Genomic DNA, 18,013 nt, shown 5'->3' on the forward strand with positions numbered 1-18,013 from the left:
TGCCGAGGCCGGCATCCCTGTGTCTCAGGCTGTGCCTTGGCCTGTCTCTACCTTCCATGGAGATGGTTGGGCCCGGTGGTGCCGATATGACTGGACATGCTTCCCCCAGAAAGCCCCTTCATGTGGACGTGTTTCCCCAGCAGGTTCTTGATAGGTGCGAAGTTCAGTCTGGGACGGGCAAGCGGCTCCCAACAACCCATCTAATAGGTGCAACTACCCGGTTGATCCTGCCAGTAGCATATGCTTGGCTCAAAGATTAGGTACAGTGAAACTGCGAATAGCTCTTTAAATCAGTTATGGTTTCTTTGATCGCTCCATCTGTTACTTGGAAAACTGTCATAATTCTAGAGCTAATACATGCCGATGAGCACTGACCACCCAGGATGCCTGCATTTATCAGACCAATACCAATCCGGGCTTGCCCAGCAGCTTTGGTGACTGTAGACAATTTGGGCCGATCGCACTTCCCATGACGGCAACAATACAATTGGATGTATGCCTTATTAACTTTTGATGGTACTTTCTGTGCCCACAATGGTGACCACAGGTAATGGGAAATCAGGGTTCAATTCCAGAGAAGGAGCCTGAGAAACGTCTAACACATCCAAGGAAGGCAGCTGGCGCACAAATTACCCAATTCCGACTCTGGGAGGTGGTGATGAAAAATAACAACACAGGACTCTTTCGATGCCCTGTAATTGGAATGAGCACACTTGAAATTCTATCTATTGGACGGCAGGTCTGGTACCAGCAGCCATGGTAATTACAGCTCCAATAGTATATAATAAAGTTGCACGAGTTGAAAAGCTCGTAGTTGGCTCTCGGATCGAGCTGGCGGTTTGCCATTAGATGAGCTACCGCCTGTCCCAGCCCCTGCCTCTCAGCACCCCGTTGATGCTCCTGACTGAGTCTCCGGGGGGTTTGAAGCATTTACTGTGACTAAATTAGAGTGTTCAAAGCAAGCTGGTCACCTGAATACTTCATCTAGGAATAATGGAATAGGATTCCAGTTCGATTTAGTTGATTTTCGTAACTGGGGGCATGATTAAGAGGGACGACCGGGTCATTCGTATTGTGCCGCTAGAGTTGAGATTTTTGGACTGACGCGAGACGACCCAAAGTGAAAGCATTTTCCAAGAAAGTTTTCATTAATCAAGATCGAATGTCTGAGGTTTGAAGACAATCAGTTAGCGTTGTAATTCTGACCATAAACGATGCCGACTAGCGATTTGGGGATGTTATTCCATTGACCCGTCGAGCAGCTTCCCAGAAACAAAACTATTTGGGTTCCAGGGGGGTATAGTTGCAAAGCTGAAACTTAAAGGACTTGGTGGAAGGGCACACTAGGAGTGGATCCTTTGGCTTAATTTTACTCAACATGGGAAACCTCTCCCGGCCCGGACACGGAAAGCATTTACAGATTGATAGCTCTTTCTCAATTCTGTGGGTGATGGTGCATGGCCGTTCTTAGTTGGTGGAGTGATTTGTCTGGTTAATTCCGATAGCAATCAAGACTCCTCCAGGCTAACTAGTTATGTGACCGCCAGCCATCAGCATTCAATGTCTTAGAGGGACAAGTGGCGTTCAGCCACACAAGATCGAGCAATAACAGGTCTGTGATACCCTTAATGTCTGGGCAGCACGTGCACTACACTGAAGAGATCAGCGTGTGCCTACTCTTCGCCGACAGGTACGGGTAACCCTCTGAACCCCGTTCATGATAGGGATTGGGGATTACAATTATTTCTTATATACGAGGAATTTCCAATAAGTGTGGGTCATAAGCTCACGTTAATTAAGTCCCTGCCTTTGTACATATCACCCGTCACTACTAGCAAATGGATAGTTTAGTGAGGTGTCCGGATTGGCCCTGCCAGGGTCGGCAACGGCCCTGGCAGAGTGCTGAGAAGATGATCGACCTCGACTTTCTAGAAGTAGTAAAAGTCGTAACAAGGTTTCCGTTGGTGAACCTGCGGAAGTATCATTAATGGCAGAGAACAGCCAGAGCGACTGACGGAGCCAGCCCAAAACCCTTGGCCACCCCCCAAACGGAAATCAACTGGTAGGCACAGGGTTGAGCCTTCCGCTTGTGCGCCCTGAACGGTGGAGCGGGCTGTGACTCCTAGGTCCATTGGACGAGGACCGGACATGCGGCGCTAAAAAGGAGCACCCATCCAACATAAGCGTGAGGGACGGGGGCACCCTGGCCCCTATAGGAGCAACACGATGGAAAGCCCTCCTGGGATGGAACACATGCTCACCCAGAATGACCCTGAAGTTGGAACCAAATGGCATTGCCTCCCTGGGCTGGGACTACCCCCAAAGGCCCTGCTGCCCCAGGCTCTCCTGTGCCCGATCTTGGCTCAAATGGGTTTCAGGCAACTGAGGAGAGGCCCTTCTCATGCAGAGGGCAGCCTGGATGAAAAGAAGCTAGGGAAGCAAGGGGATCCCTGGCTGCTCTCAGCTTGGGCATGCAGGATGGGGGAGCCACTCTTCCCTTCCGGTGCCTCCAACCAGGCTAGGGGTGGACTACTCCCCAGCCCACTGGCATGGCTCAGGCTGCCGCCCAAGCAGGGGGCTCTCATAGCTGCAAGGGTCGAACCCACTGGCAGATTTGGTGTATGTGTTTGGCTGCGGGCAAAGCTACCATCTGCGGGGTTATGACTGAACGGCTCTAAACCAGAAACCCCCCTAAATGCTAATGATACCACAGTTCTGTGGAGCCTCGGTTGGCTTTGGATAGCCAGCCTCTTGGGCTGGTGTGTCAAGCCACTCGCTTCGGAACCGAGCCTGGACAGAAGGGGGCCGCCTCCATCAACTTTAGTGCACCCCATTTTTCGTGAGGCACCTGGTGCTACAGTCCAGTATTTGTAAAGGGCGAACTTATCACCACTGTGTGTCTCATGGCACTGGGGGCCGTCTGGAAGATTAAGCGAGCTGCTGTCCAGAGTCACATGGTGCTGGGCTGAGCTGCTGCAAGCGCCGGAGATAGAACCGTGAGCCTGCACAACAGAGTAAGCTGCCCTGGTGCTACCCACACCTCTCCTGGTGTTAAATCATTTGTAGATGACTTGATTCTGTGTCAGAGTTTCAAGAGATGCAGAACAGCTACCTTGCTGCGTTCTATTTAAAGTCATCCTCTGAGCCAAGCTTTTGTCTCCGTCTGTGGGTGCCTGCCGGCCCCATGGGGGTCCCTCTGCTGGCAGGCTGGTGGGAGATATATGGAAGGGTTGCAGCCCCGTGGGAGGCTGCTTCCTCCACGTGCCACTTGGCACAGGGGCCTGCACCTCACACTTTGTGATGCTGGGTGCAGGGTCAGGGCACAATCCCTTGCAGGTCAGCAGAGCAACCATATGGCCAGAGCTAGCCTTAGAGCACACAGCCACTGTCATAATCAGTGGACTGCTGTCTGTCTGGGGACTGAGGACCAGGTGTTCTAGTCGTCCCAGGCCATCGGTCGCTGGGTTGTCCTCGGCCATATCATCACCAGGCTGTTCAACCAAACGGCCCATGGTTTGGCCGAAAATATGGCCAGCAGGCCAGCCTGCTGGTCTAACTCCAACTTTTGTCCCCCACCCAGGGTTCTGTGAGCCCGCATTTAGTGAGGGGTTAATTATCGAGAAAAATTAGCTTTCCAGACTGGCCTATTAGGAGAGGGTGTGGGGTGGGCTGAGCCTAACCCTCCTTGGCTCCACAGGCCTGGGCTCCAGGAAGGCACGCACCCAAGGCAGCATCATGAGCCCACAGTATGGTGGTGACTGTTACTTAACCCTGGGCGTAATTCGCGAAGTAGTACTTCGCGAAGCTACGCAAAGTGCAGTTCGCACTACGCGAGCTACGCGTAGCACGTCGCGAACTGCGTAGTACCTTGTTCGCACTGTGCCAGATGTCGTTTTCAATGATTGCACAGTGCGGACAAGCAACCGGCACTGTGCAATCATTGACAATGGCATCTTGCACAGTGCGAGCTGTAGTTTTCTGCTGCTCGAGTAGATTTTTACTCGAGCGGCAGCTTTCTCAACGCGAACTGGTAGTTTCTCATCGCGAGCGGTCGCGAGCATACGCGACCACTCGCAATGAGAAACCTGACCTCCTCGCGTTGGGAATCTCGCCGGGAGGTTTATTTTCCATGCTCGCGATCGCCAACTTGATGTTGCTGATCGCGAAGAAGGAAAAAGTCTCGCTGGGATGTCATTTTGCTTGCTCGCAGTCGCCAACTTGACGTTGAGGACCGCGAGCAAGCAAAAAATGACCGCAGCACTACGCAACACTAAGCTACGCGTGTTCGCACTGTGCTACATGCAATTCGCGTAGTGCGAAGTAGCGCGAACTTCGCAAACTACGTGAGCGTAGCTTAGTGCTTTGCCCAGGCTTACTGTTACTACCCAGGGCAGGGTGCCTGCAGTCCAGGGAGGACTCTTGTGCTCCCCACTGGGTTTGGGGTAAAGAGCAGAGATCAGCCCTGCATGAAGACCCAGGTCTGGTGTGTCAAGCTAGAACACGGGCCCAGGAGATCTACGATGCCACCCAGGAGGTACCCTTGGCATGCCCTGTGCAAAGCGTATTGTTCTCCTAAGAATGACCAGGGCCTGGCAAGAGGAAGTTCTCGCCCCCTTCTCCGGCAAGGAGGGAGGCCGTGCCCTCAGTCAGAACCCCGGCAGGAACCGGGCTTCATATGGTCAAGGACAGGGCAGTCTGCCCGGGGATGGTCGAGACCCAACTCTGGTCGATCTAAGATAGTTGGACCTATTTGGCAACTGTGGGCTGCTTTGTTGTTAACACCTGGGCTTCTAAGACACAGTGTGGACAGGACAGGGCTCTGCAGGGTCAAGGAGCCTGCAGGCCTGGGTCTGTGAGCCAGCCGGCCCGCAGTGTCATAAATGGGACGCTGCCTGTGCGTGGCTGGGTTCAGAGGATCTGAGCGCTGCCCAGGGGGCCCGCTGGTCCATGGGGTTGCCGCCCCAGTCCAGGTCTCTTTCTTCTATCCTGTCGCATCGCAAGGAGTGCGGGACGGGGGTCCCGCGGGCCTAGGGAGGCTTTCCCTGCTTGGCTGGGTTCAGAAGCAAGGACCGGGGCCAGGGTCTGGTGGGCCCTAGGGGAAGCCTCCGTCCTGCATCCCATCATGTGTCCAAGCATCTGGCGCGGGATCATGTGAGTCTGGGGATGCCTCCCTGCGTGGCCAGGTTCAGAAGCTCCAGCCGGGCCCTGGGGCTGGCGTTCCCGCACTGGGCTTGAAATCTTAACGATGTTACTAGACCTACAGATCAAGTAACTTGAATAAACTCCATTTCTTGTGCCCATTTCGGAAATACATAGGTTTCCTTGATACCTATTTTTCACTTTTTATATTTTACCAAATGAATTGCTATGTACCCCGTACATGATGAAAAACCATTGCAAGGTGCAGCTCAATTATTCTCTCTGGGTTCCTGGGGTTCTAGGAGAACCTACAAGCCTTATATATCCTGCAACCAGAAGTGTCCAGCAGACATAATGGTATATTGCTTTCGAAAATATGCCATAGTTAGAAGGAGTTACAGATGAAAAACATATTCACAAATGGTTGTTCTTTTTCAACTCAATATCAATTTTTTTTAATTTCATCTGTTACTTTTCATAGGAAAATCTTGAAGGATCTACACATTTGCCCCCTTGCCTAATTCATAATTGTGTCTATATTTCAGAAGTGTATACCTTTCCGGGATCTGCCATGGGTTTTATATACACTTGTACCACTATCCGGAAAGAAGGTTGTAAGCTCAAACATTAGGAAAATGGGCTATGTCCCAGTAAAATGTCAAAACTATGTTGCAAAATGTGGTTTTCTGATTCAAGTCTGCCTGTTCCTGAAAGTCGGGAAGATGGTGATTTAAGCACTGCAAACACTTTGTTTATACTATTTGCAGGAAAAAAACGGATGCTTTCTACGGCAGCACTTCCCACCCCCCCCAAAAAACAAACCATATTTAGCTGTATTTTGGGTCATTTCTCTGTCCCCTCCAGGGGATTCCTCAAACCCTGTGTACCTTTAGATTCCCCAGGATGTTGGAAAAATGTATGCACATTTGACATGGATATCTTAAGTGGACAAAAAGCTATGGGGGCCCAATCACGAACTACCACAAATAGTAAAAAAAAGACTTAGCACAGGGTTGGAGGCCTAGCAGCAAAAGGGCTAAGCAGTAGCCTCACAAGCTGTGAAAGGGTGGAATGTCACACTGAGATTACAACTAGATCGTCTCTGATGTGTCATCCCACCAGTGGATGATAAATATCTCCTACCCAGTCTATAACCAAAAGCACAAACTAAATATTTTAAGGACCGTTGCCTGAAAAAGATCTACAAAAAGAAGGAGGTTAAGCTAAACAACCATTGTGGGTACTTCGATTACCCGTTCTGAAATGTGTTATTACTTAACTTAAGTTTACATTTGTTTGTAACTAGAAATAATTAGTCACTACTTAAAAAACAGTACAGGGAAAGAAAAGTGAGAACAGAAAAAAGTATCTAGAAACAAAGTGGAATAGCTCGTATAAATGCGAAAACAGTCAAAAAAGAAAAAGGACAAAACGACCAAAGAAGAATTCGATGTTTATAAAGAACAAATGTCCTCTTCGATTGCCCTCACACCACTGTCCGGTACGTGAAATAGTCCAAACTTTATTCTCGAAAAAAAGCCTCTCGTGACTAGACTGCAAAAATGTATGGTGGAGTTGTGCTATGAACAACACCCATTAGGAGCCAGAGGGACTCAATTACGAAAGATTGAGAAACTACTTTTTACACGTTACTTAAGCAGAGACAAGTCTCCAGGGGTAAAGGGGCCTGTGAGTTAATCCACTCCACCACTTACCTCATGCGAGTAAAACACTGCAAATTAATTGTGTCCTAACCAAATCTTAGCAACCATGTTTTCTGTGAGTGTGGAACTGATTCAGGAAAAGATGTAAAAAGTTTAATAAACATAACGTTTTGAAAATGAGATTTAATCAATTGTGGTAGTTTTCTGAGACCAAAATGCTGCTAGTTTTAGACAGCAGAAACGTATTTTACATTAAATCAATTTGAAGAATCCCCCACACCCTCAACAGTTCCATTATCTTTATTTTAATTTTGTGTCACCCGTATGTTTAGAAAATAATATTTACTCATACGAATTTTTTTGAAAAGTTCTGAATATATCAAAGTCGTTGAAGCTAGTTATTTTGAAACGTAATTTACCAGGGCTGTCTGAGTTTGGCAAACAAATTATAAATCAACGACTCTATTTTAATTGGACAGTTACATGACAGATGAAATGTCTGACAAAAACTGGGCTGCACCTAAACCTGTAGTTCAATATGTACACTTCATTGGTTATTAGCAACTATTTATGTAACCTACAATTTAAAAGCTGGCATAAATCAGATATCGATTTCAAGCCTCTCATTACAATCGGCATTATGTGTGCACAACACTGAAAATATCTTATTAAACATACTTTCTTTTTTTATTTTAAACTATTGCAGAGTACGTGGAGTTGGCCTAGATGGCCTGCTACATTTCATTTAGCACCCCCACCCTACTCTTTGAACTCATGCCATTATGGAAAACACAATTTAATGTGAATTTCATTTGAGGGAGAAACTTGCTATTTTCGTCCAAACCTTCGAAACACAAACATATAAAGTCACTCCTTGAGCAAGTGTTTTTAAACTACAGGGGATGCACACTTGTGAATGTTATAATATTGTCATAATGTTTTGCTTGGTTGTGATAAACTAGATGCAAGTCACTATGTTCCTGTCCTAAAATGAGGGTGCAGATATGAGCTTACATGTAAATATGGCGGAACATGCAATTCCAGGCAAGTCTCCAACTAACCGGTAACCACTAGTGAAGATAAACTAAAGTCCTAAGCCACAGGGAGCTAGCGAGCCACTTGAGAATCCTAAAACAATATCTCAGTAGTTGTGTTTTCATCATATTCACTCTTTGCTAATATTTGGTAAGGTTGATATCGGTATTATGTGTGTATAGGCATTATGGATGACCAGGAGTTATGCATTGGTGGGTATTTGCAGACTAAGAACCCAGCAGTGAATACGAGTACTGAAAAAGGCATTTTCAGTAACCACAGCCCTTATATTATGAGGGTGAGGTAAGCACACTCATAGTGTAACTGGCATGATCACACTAATTGTCACCCCTCAGAAATATCATTAAATGTCACCTTGCAGAAATATTTAAAATGAGCATATTTTGAATTTCTAGACCCAAATGTCCATCGAAATCATGCCCTGGAAACTGGCTGTTTCATATGACTGGTATGCATGAAAATGCATCTGCCGATAATCATTCATAAAAACTTTCATATATATGTTGGTTCAAAGATGATTTTAATATTTTCTAGAAAAACATGCTTAAGGATCACCGTTTCTGAAGAAGACCTACAAAATGTAGAATTAAGCATTATATCCTGAGATGAACTCTTCAAACAGGGGACGTCTCCCTCCTTACCATCCCTCAAATTTTTCACACTCATTTGGTTGGCACCGAAGATGTGGAACTCTCTTCCTACTATATTTTGCTCAGAAACCAATCACTTAAAGTTCCATTAAGGCACAAAACCTGGTTATGTCACTAAATCAGACCCTTCCTCCCAAAAAAAGTCTGCATTTCACTCTTCAAAACACAGTTTGTACGCATGGAAATGCAAGTTGGAATTCCAAAGTTTTATTTGAAAGGGAACTTCAAAACATTTATGTTCTTCATTCCAACTTTCGTAGAATTCCCGATTGTAGGAAAGTCATCCTTTTTGCCCTAATCACCCCCATTGTTTTGACTGACTGATGCTGGCGGTTACTGACTCTGAAAGTGCCCTGAGCTCTGCTAACCAGGCCCAGGGCCAGTGCTCGGTCCTCTAAAGCCATATGGTACTTGTTAAAATGCTAATTGGTAAAGATAATTTCCGTGTAAGTCCCTTTAGGGTATGTAGCTTAAGAGACCACAGTGGACCTAATGGACTTAATAAGTGTGCACTGCTGTAGTGTCAAATATCGTTGTAGAGCTAGACCTGCCTTTGGAATTAAAAGTACTTCCAAAGTACAAAACTACCTTTTTATTACATTTAAGTCACCCTAAGGTCTGCCCTAGGTGCCCCAATGGTAGGGTACATTGTTATAAAAGGAAGGGACAATATAACATATGATTTATATGCCCTAGGAAGGAAAAACAGCCAAAGTCATTTTCCCTATTGTAGCACTGCTAGACCCTGAGACTAACATGAAGATGGTTTATTAAACGTAATAATGTTTAACCTTTGATTGGAGCTAGCTAGACATATCATTCAAAGTATCAAAATAATGGTAACAACAAATCCAACAATTGCCAAGGGATGAATTATCATAACTATTACAGGAAAGTAGTTTTAGAACTTATTATCCCAAAGTTACTTAAAGCCTCCCTGGTAGCAGCCTTTTCTGATTGGTCAGTATTTTACAGCCTGAACCAAGCTGCAGGCGTGCAGAGGCCTATGGCTGCGACAATGCAGTCATTTGGTGGGAGGAGATCTGCTTTGTGGAGAAGCCAGGGAGAAGAAGGGTGCTGGGGAGATAAGCTGGATTCAAAGACAAGAGAACAAATGACATAGGACCCAGGCCAGACTCCATTTCCTTGCTACCCAGCCAGATGGGAGCCACCCTAATTAGATTAGGAGAGGGGCTGTAAGAGGAGTGTAGTCAGATGTTAGCCATATCTTTGGTTTGGGTTACACAGACACACACACCCAGGAGAGAATGTCTCCATTTTGATTTTTGGGAGACCAGTGCATTCTGGGTTAAAACTTTGCAGGAAGTTGTCACAGCAGAGGGAGCAAGCTTTACCCCTATTGGTTGGGTTGTCCCCTCCTCCTGTCAGCCCAGAATAGAGTAAAAATATTGAAGAGCTTCAACTCTTTGACCCACTGCACTAGCAGCCTCCTCATCCGACGCCCTCCGACAGACCCAACTCAGCTGGACCCCACTCACCACTGCCGACACCCTAAAGACCATGAAAAGCATCCACTCCGGAGCACTATCAAACCCTGCCTGCACCGCATCTTCCACAGAGCTGCCCCCGGAATCGCACCCGAGCTACGCCAAACCATCAGCTGCTCCGTCGAGACCACCGCCTTTCCCGATGACGCCGAAATCAACCCACTCCTGAAGAAACCGTCCGCAAAGCTCACAGACTTTAAGAACTTTAGGCCCATCTCCCTGCTCCCCTTCCCAGCCAAAGTCATTGAAAAAAACACCAACAATGAACTAGCCGACTTCATCGAAACAAACAACATTCTGGACATCTCCCAATCCGGTTTCTGAAGCAATCACAGCAGAGAACAGAGACTGTTCTCCTCTCCGCTGCTGATGACATCGGCTCCCTCCTCAACCACGCCGAAACCGTGGCCCTCATCCTCCTGGACCTCTCTGCAGCATTCGACATCGTCTCCCACCACACCCAAACCACTAGACTCCATGATGCCAGCATCCACGACAAGGCCCTCGACTGGATTCGATCCTTCCTCACAGGCAGAACACAATGGGCCAGAATTCCACCATAACTCTTGGAACCGACAGAGACCAACTGATCAATACCCCAGGGCTCCTCTCTCAGCGCCACCCTCTTCAACCTCTACATGGCCCCCTCACAACCATCGTCTGGAACCAGGGACTCAACATCGTCACCTACGCTGATGACATACAGCTGATCCTCTCCCTCACCCTCCCTCACCAACAAACAAAACCTCACCAGGCACAACATCCAAGAAGGGAAGAAAGCTGTCACCTCCTGGATGAAGAACAGTTGCCTTAAGCTCAACTCAGACAAGACAGAAGTACTCATCCTGGGATCCACCCCATCTGCATAGAATGATACCTTGTGATCCTCTGAACTCGGAACTCTCCCCTACCATGACGGACCACGCACGAAACCTCAGCATCATACTAGAAGCATCGATCACACCACCCAGTTCGCCCTGGCCACCGTCCCACAGATTCGCAAGACCAGAAACGGGGGAAAGTCCTTCTCCTTCCTCTTTGCCAAGACCTGGAACATCCTACCCCTCCACCTCAGACTATTTCCCACGCTACCCCAGATCAGCCAGGACCTCAGGACCTGGCTCTTCCAATGACCCCCGCTTTTAGATGGATCTGCTCCCCTCCTTCCCCCAGCACCTTGAGACCTTCACGGGAGAGTAGTTTCGCTTTACCAACCCTTGATTGATTGACTGATTGAAGAGCTGCAAGAGATCCTCAGTTCACTGTCTGGAAAATCAGAAAAAGAAGGACTGCCTTGTTTGATCCTTGGACTGCACAACAGAAGGCTTGCACTCAGAGAGTTTATACCTTCTGTACTCACAAGGCCCCATACAGGAATGACTTAGCGAGACTCAAAGGAAAAAGAGTGTGCTCCCTGATGAGCAACAGGTACAACAGAGCAGGAAGAAATCACTTGCCAAGCCGAAGATGGGATCAACCAAGCTCACCACTTACAACTGGATTTTTTCTGCACTGTGCAGGTGCATTGTAGGGGATTGAGTCCTAGCCCCCAAGAGGCAATCCAGAGTCTCTGATCCTTTGTCTGGTGCAACTGGACCCCTGTTTTCCCCAAATGAACCAAGAAACTACAAGATTTGAGAGTTTGGGAACTTGCTTTAATGTTTTACAGAAAGCTCTGGAGGGGACCAGCTCAGTGTTGAGTTAAGCCACCAATATCGACTCGCCTTTTGGATTGACCTTGCTGCATCGCCTTGCTAAAAACGTCCAGGAGAGCCCAACTCCACACCAAGAGGGAAGCCGTCAACGACCGCTTCTAGACTCTCTTCACTGTCGACATCTAATGTTTGACACCCATTTTTTCACTGAACCACCAAGCTGTAGCAAGCTTCAGTCATCGACTCGAACTTTTGTGACGAGAACCTGCCGACAAGCTCATTCTCGAGGGAAAAGCTCCAAGAAAAATACTAAGGGCCTGAGTCTAGTGGATGGGATACTCTGCCACAAACATGACAGTTATCCCGTCCACCATATTACAAGTTCCAAAGGATATAATGGAACTTGAAATATGGTGGATGGAATATCTGTCACGTCACGTTTGTGACGGAGTATCCCATCTGCCAAACTCCTATCCATGCCTTAGTCCAAAGGTAAGCTTTTGACCGAGGCCTAGCCTTCAATCTATCCATCCAGCTCTCCATCGCGGTTGGCCTAAAATTTAACTGTGCTCCAGACCAGCGCGACCAGATAATGTGAGTGGACTTTAGGCTTTTTGACGCTATGATGCACAATTCTTTTTATTTAATCTTTTAAAATTCATATCTCTGGTTGCCTACATTAGATTTTTGTTGAGTTGGTGTCATTTTAAAGACAAAAATATTTCCTTTTTTTAAAAAAATTGGTATTGGATTTTTATTGTTTTGTCTTTCACTTGCTTGCTATTTTGGTGGTTTAAATGTTTTACACATATCTGTCTCCTAATTTAAGCCTGACTGCTTGTCTGCTAAGCTGCCAAGGGTTGAGCAAGGATTCATTTACTTGAGACTTGACTAAACCTATAAGTGATTGTGGAATTATTTTGAGTTGATGGGGAATACCCCCACCTACTAATAACCATTTCCTACATCAATTCATCTGGGTAGGGATTTCAAGACATGAGAATTCTGTGTGGGGTATTATCACATTCTCAGATATTTTTAAGCACATATCGGCCAGGTAAAATGAAGCATGTATAAATTGTTGTACAAATTTCCATTAAAAAATGGGAAAGTCATAATGCAGCTGTATTTCCAGAACCTGGAATTACCAATCTCCATGAAGTCAGTCATTTCGAGTGCAGAATTACTGATGTTGTGTTTCTACATAGTACAGAATGGGGGCCGCAGTGTAAATAGCATTTCAACAACGTTTTTTTACATTCAGTAACACCATTTTGCTGGAGATTGAGAAGGTATAATCACTTTATGGTAGTAACATTAGTTTGTAATGTATAAAATAGAATTACACTTACCCATTGTGTATTTGGCTTGTGTACAAGATGTGCGCTTTAAAATTTCATAAACCTTAAGCAAGAGAGAAAAAAAATCTATGTAACACGTTTCCCTTCTATTAATCAAAAGTGAGAAATTACAAGTATTTCATACAGTAATTAGCATAGAAACGTATACAAGTTTAAGGAAAATGTTTAGGTCAATGATGTGCTATTTCAACCATTTATACATTAAAATGCACAAAAATAAAAAAAATCTTTCAAAGTAAACCACGAGTTGTAAGATGTGATGTTGGCCCACCTGGATAAATCAGAAATGTTTTCATTCTGGGCACATTTTAGTACGGAGTCCGCCCTGCTGGAGGTGACAGACTCCATCAGGGGCACACTTGACCAGGGAGGAAAGGCCATTCTGATATGGCTCAATCTGTCAGCGGCCTTTGATACGGTCCCACATAAGAGACTCTCAACCAGGCTCAAAGACATCGGCCTATGTGGGACCGCCCTGGCTTGGATGTCCTCTTTTTTGGCGGACCAATCTCAGGATATTTTGCTCCCTCCATTTACAGCGCCGGTACCTACCTCTGCTGTGGGTGTCCCACAGGGTTCCGCTCTTAGCCCTACCCTGTTCAACATTTATTTATTGCCTCTTGCATTCATGGTAGAGGCTGAAGGTGCCAAATTATCTCTTACGCTTATGACACTCAGCTGATTTTCTCCTGTTATAAGGGCTCCAACCTTGATGGGGCCAAAATCGGGGACTGTCTCACAAAGGTGTTTAACTGGTTCAAGATCAACCAGCTAAAATGCAATCCAGACAAAACGGAAGTGGTTTGCTTCAGAAACTCGGTAACGGTGGACTGGCACTCCTGGTGGCCTGCAGATTTGCCATTGCCACCTGCAGAAAAGGAGAAGGCCAAAAATGTAGGAAATATGATAGATAAAACTCTCTCTATACATCCCCAGATACAAAACCTCACCGGCATATGTTTTGGCATCCCATATATCCATATATGCTAAAATAATTCCTGCCATTGCTTCCGCTCGAAAGTAGGAAGATCGTAGTGCAGGCTATGGTAACCTCAAAACTTGATTATGTCAATAGCCAGTACCTTGGTCTTCCAAAATCCTTGATACGGTGCCTACAGGTGGTTCAAAACACGGCATCCAGAGCCATTTGCAAACCGAAATTCAGATCTAACATAACTCTGATTCTGAAATCGTTACACTGGCTCTGCATCAAGGACCGGATAGATTTCAAAGTACTGACCATCTTTTTTAAAGCGTTCCACAATGTTGGAGCTGGATAATTAAAGAAGCAGGTCAATAAATACACAACTCTGAGGCTGCTTCGTTCCTCCAAGGCCAACCTGGCCAGTGTGCCCAGTATACGTCTGACCCGCACAGGCGGCAGATCCTTCGGCTTTCTAGGCGCAAAACTGTGGAATAGCCTTCCGGCGCCATTGAGGCTTAATTTTGACCTACTTTCCTTCAGGAAAAATTGGTTGTTTAATCACTAGGCTGGGGCTTTCTCACTTCATACTCCCGCTGATTACGACGCCAGGACACTCTAGCTTGAGTAGCTATGTGCCCAATACAAATACCTTATTTCATTTCATTTCAAATGTTAGAAATCATGGCGACCATCATGAGTTGCATGGTAATCCTCTTCTGGCTGAAAATTCACATATTGTGGTAAGAACGAGATGACAAATCACACGGTCTTACCACATCTGAATTTATCAGGTGTAATAACACCTAGGCATTGTTCACCCACCAAAGATGAAAGTGGAATATATGATGGGTAACTTGGCAGTAATGGGGGAATCAAGAGGAAACAGGTGCGGACTTTAATACCCTGCATATTGTTCTACATTCAGGATAATAGCCATGCAATTATAACACGATATTGGTGGGTTAATGCCATACAGAAACTGAAACTTGGGTGTGAAGTTTCCTCCCCTCCATTACTATAGAATTGGTGTTTGTGCCCATACAAATAACTGAGAGATGTAAATCAAATCCTAATTTTACGTTAACAGTGTTTAAATAGCAAAACTTTTCTGCTGCTAATATTGGGCTTAGATTTCTTGTACAATGTTATGATAATGTATAAGGAACGTTTTTTGAGGGTGTGCATTGAGAAGTTGTATTGCATTATCAACTCTGTAACAATTTTTAACATTTAGAAAAAGGTGGAGTCTGTAAAAATGTCTGTAACCCATCTATAATTATTTAGACTAGTACCTTCAAATCAGTTCTATAAATCTAGCAAGATATGTTTCACAAAATACAAAAATGAACGGCAAATGCTGACATTCTGTTAAATAATTTGAACAAAATCGACCACCATAAAATGCAAAACTATGCTTTTGAGAGCTTGGAGGATGAATGTAATGAGGTGGGCTCTAGAAAGCTTAGAATATTTTATAACAAAGGGACTGACTTGACGTTTGGTGGACGGCTTTCTTTGTCACAGTCTTGGGCTATTCCGTCTAAATTATTGTACGGTCACTGTAAGAAATTGAGAGAAATGAGAGCCCACTCACGTAATAAACAATATCCTTGTCAGGGTAAACCACAAAAGTCACTAAATAAACCAGTGCTTAGCTCATTGGTAGTTTGGCACACAAGCAGTCAGGCTTAACTTAGAGGCAACGTGCAACATTTTTATTTAAGCACTCAAAGAGTAGTGGAGTGAAAACAGAACACAAGAAAGATCCCAAACCAATTAAAAAAATAGAGTAAATATTAGTAAATAAAATGACAACAAAACAATAAAAATTCAATAAAAAATGTTGGTGTTATGAAATTTAAAAGTTTTACGTAAAATTATAACACACCTAGAAGCACGAAGAGCCAATCGTGGTTATCTGGTCGCAGTGGACCGGGTCAAAGTCAAAAGTTCAAGATGACCATAATAGAGTGCCATTCAGATACAGTGAACAGGTTTGTCCTGGTATAAAGTTTATCTTCTAACTTAGTGCATTTCCATGGGAGGAGCCTGAGTTGGAGCTTCACATTGGCGAGGGTCTGCGGGGAGATCATTGTTGGTGCTAAGAGCTGGTCACCTGTAAGATCTTTTCATTGGAGGAAATGATCTGAAAAGAACCGTGCCGGTGAAGTCTGTATCTTGTAGCTCGAAAAGTTGCTTAGACTGTCAACTTCAGGTCTCGAGTTGGCCTCAGTGAAGTCCTCTCGGTTCGCAAGGAGACAGAGGATGGTTCATTTTGTGGCAAAGAGTCTAGGACATCTGGATTTTCACCTGGAGTCAAATTCTTGCAGTTTTTATATTGGAGTAGTACACTCTGACACCAAGGGTCCACCACCTCTGGGGCACCTATTGGGGTACAGATGTCCCTCCAGCAGAGGCCCGCAACTTGTTCCAGGCAGGTTCCGGTAATCCTGGTAAGCAGTGTAGTTGCAGGGAAGGCCTCTGGAAGCTTGTTGCGTACCTGTAGCTCAAACAGGAGTCAGCCAACTGACCCTTTGAGTTACTTCTGGGGTCCTGGGTTCAAGGCAAGCAGGTCCAGTCTTCCTTCGGCTTTCATACAGCAGGGTATTTTGCTGATAGGTTCAGAGGGTGGCAGAGGCAGTAGTATTTTGCTGATAGGTTCTGAGGGTGACACATTTATATCCAGTGCCGATGTGTCCATGGGGATCACCCTCTTTGTCTAACCCTAACCTAGTTCTGGTCATTTCATTCATGATCCCTGGGTTTGGTTCTGATCTGTCTAGAGGACTTAGGGCAGTCAGATCCAGGCGAGAGCTCCATTCGCCAGTGGCAGGGTAGGTATTTTCAGGGGGTGGCCTGCTTCTAAGCTAACGGTTGAAGTTTAGACAGGTCTGCGTACAACCCGCCAGGCAATCCTGCTTAGGACCTTAACCTTACCCCTCACCCAAAGCCCTTTTGTCATTTGTCTGGAAGGAATAGTCATCAAACGACAGGAGAGCCATTAACAGCCTTATCAGCCTGGACGCTGTCAGAAAAGAACATTGAGTAAAGTCCAAGAAACACCAACTTTTTTAAAGTGGTGTTTTCATAAAAGCAATTTAAAAACCGACTTTACGATTAAAGAGAAGTAAAAATTACAATTAAAATGAGTGGGGCAATTATTTTTTTATCTGCTCCCAAACTGAAGTTATCACTTACCATGTGTAATAATGTAACTCAGCTTTAGTCTAGGGAAGAGCTAGCCTTGCTACAGTGAAAAACAACATTGCCAGGAAATGGAAACTTAAGTACACATATCCCACTTTTTAAATTCCATGCACCCTGCCCTATGAGCCTTTAGGGCCTACCTTGGGATGACTTATAAGTATCAGCAGAAGGTTTAAGCCTAGCAAACTGTTTTGCAATGCTACTTTAGTGGGTGGCACAATGAGTGCTGCAGCATACTTGTAGCATTTAAGTTAGAGACCCTGGGTACATGTAGTACCATTTACTAGGGCGCATAAGTAAATCAAATGTGCCAATTATGTGTATACCAATTTTACCATGTTTAGAGAGCACAAGCACTTTACCACTGATCAGCAGTGTTAAAGTGTACGAAGTCCTAAAGGCCAACACAAACTGGTTCAGCAAAGGGAGGCAAAAATATGCAGTGATCCCGAAGAAAGGGCAAGGTCCAACAGTCATTAATCAATCAGGTTTCTTGTAAAGCACGACTACTCACTCGTAAGTGCCTCAAGGCGCTAAGTGGAGGCAGGGTGGATCTGCGGTTCAGTCGAAGAGCCAGGTCTTGAGGTCATTCCAGAATTGAGGCAGCGATGGTGATTGCCTGATATGCAGAGGCAGGGAATTCCAGGTCTTCGCAGTGAAAGAAGAGAAGGATCTCCATCCAGCTGTGGTCTTGCGGATCCATGGAATGGTAGCCAGGGCCAGTTGGGTGAGGTGGAGATGTCTGGTGGGTGTGTAGAAGGACAGACAGGGTTAAGGTATGCAGGTCTAGAGTTGTGGAGGGCTTTGTAGGAATGGATGAGGAGCTTGAAGGTGATTCTCTTGTTGAT

The 18,013-nt window shown here is 45.5% G+C and overlaps 1 protein-coding gene and 1 pseudogene across 2 annotated transcripts in view; one reads left to right on the forward strand and one right to left on the reverse strand.

Annotated features, from left to right (window-relative positions):
* Positions 1–18,013, reverse strand: part of ANO2 (anoctamin 2) — a 1,601,761-nt gene that overhangs the window by 884,245 nt on the left and 699,503 nt on the right. For both annotated transcript variants that reach the window (XM_085652609.1, XM_085652610.1), the window contains one exon: positions 13,025–13,076. In XM_085652609.1, the coding sequence (XP_085508735.1) occupies positions 13,025–13,076 (52 nt within the window). The remainder of the gene's footprint in view (positions 1–13,024; positions 13,077–18,013) is intronic.
* On the forward strand, positions 215–1,987 carry LOC146855106 (18S ribosomal RNA; annotated as a pseudogene).

The sequence above is a fragment of the Triturus cristatus genome, chromosome 4_1 (genome assembly GCF_964204655.1).
Source record: "Triturus cristatus chromosome 4_1, aTriCri1.1, whole genome shotgun sequence".
NCBI classification, from domain to species: Eukaryota; Metazoa; Chordata; class Amphibia; order Caudata; family Salamandridae; genus Triturus; species Triturus cristatus.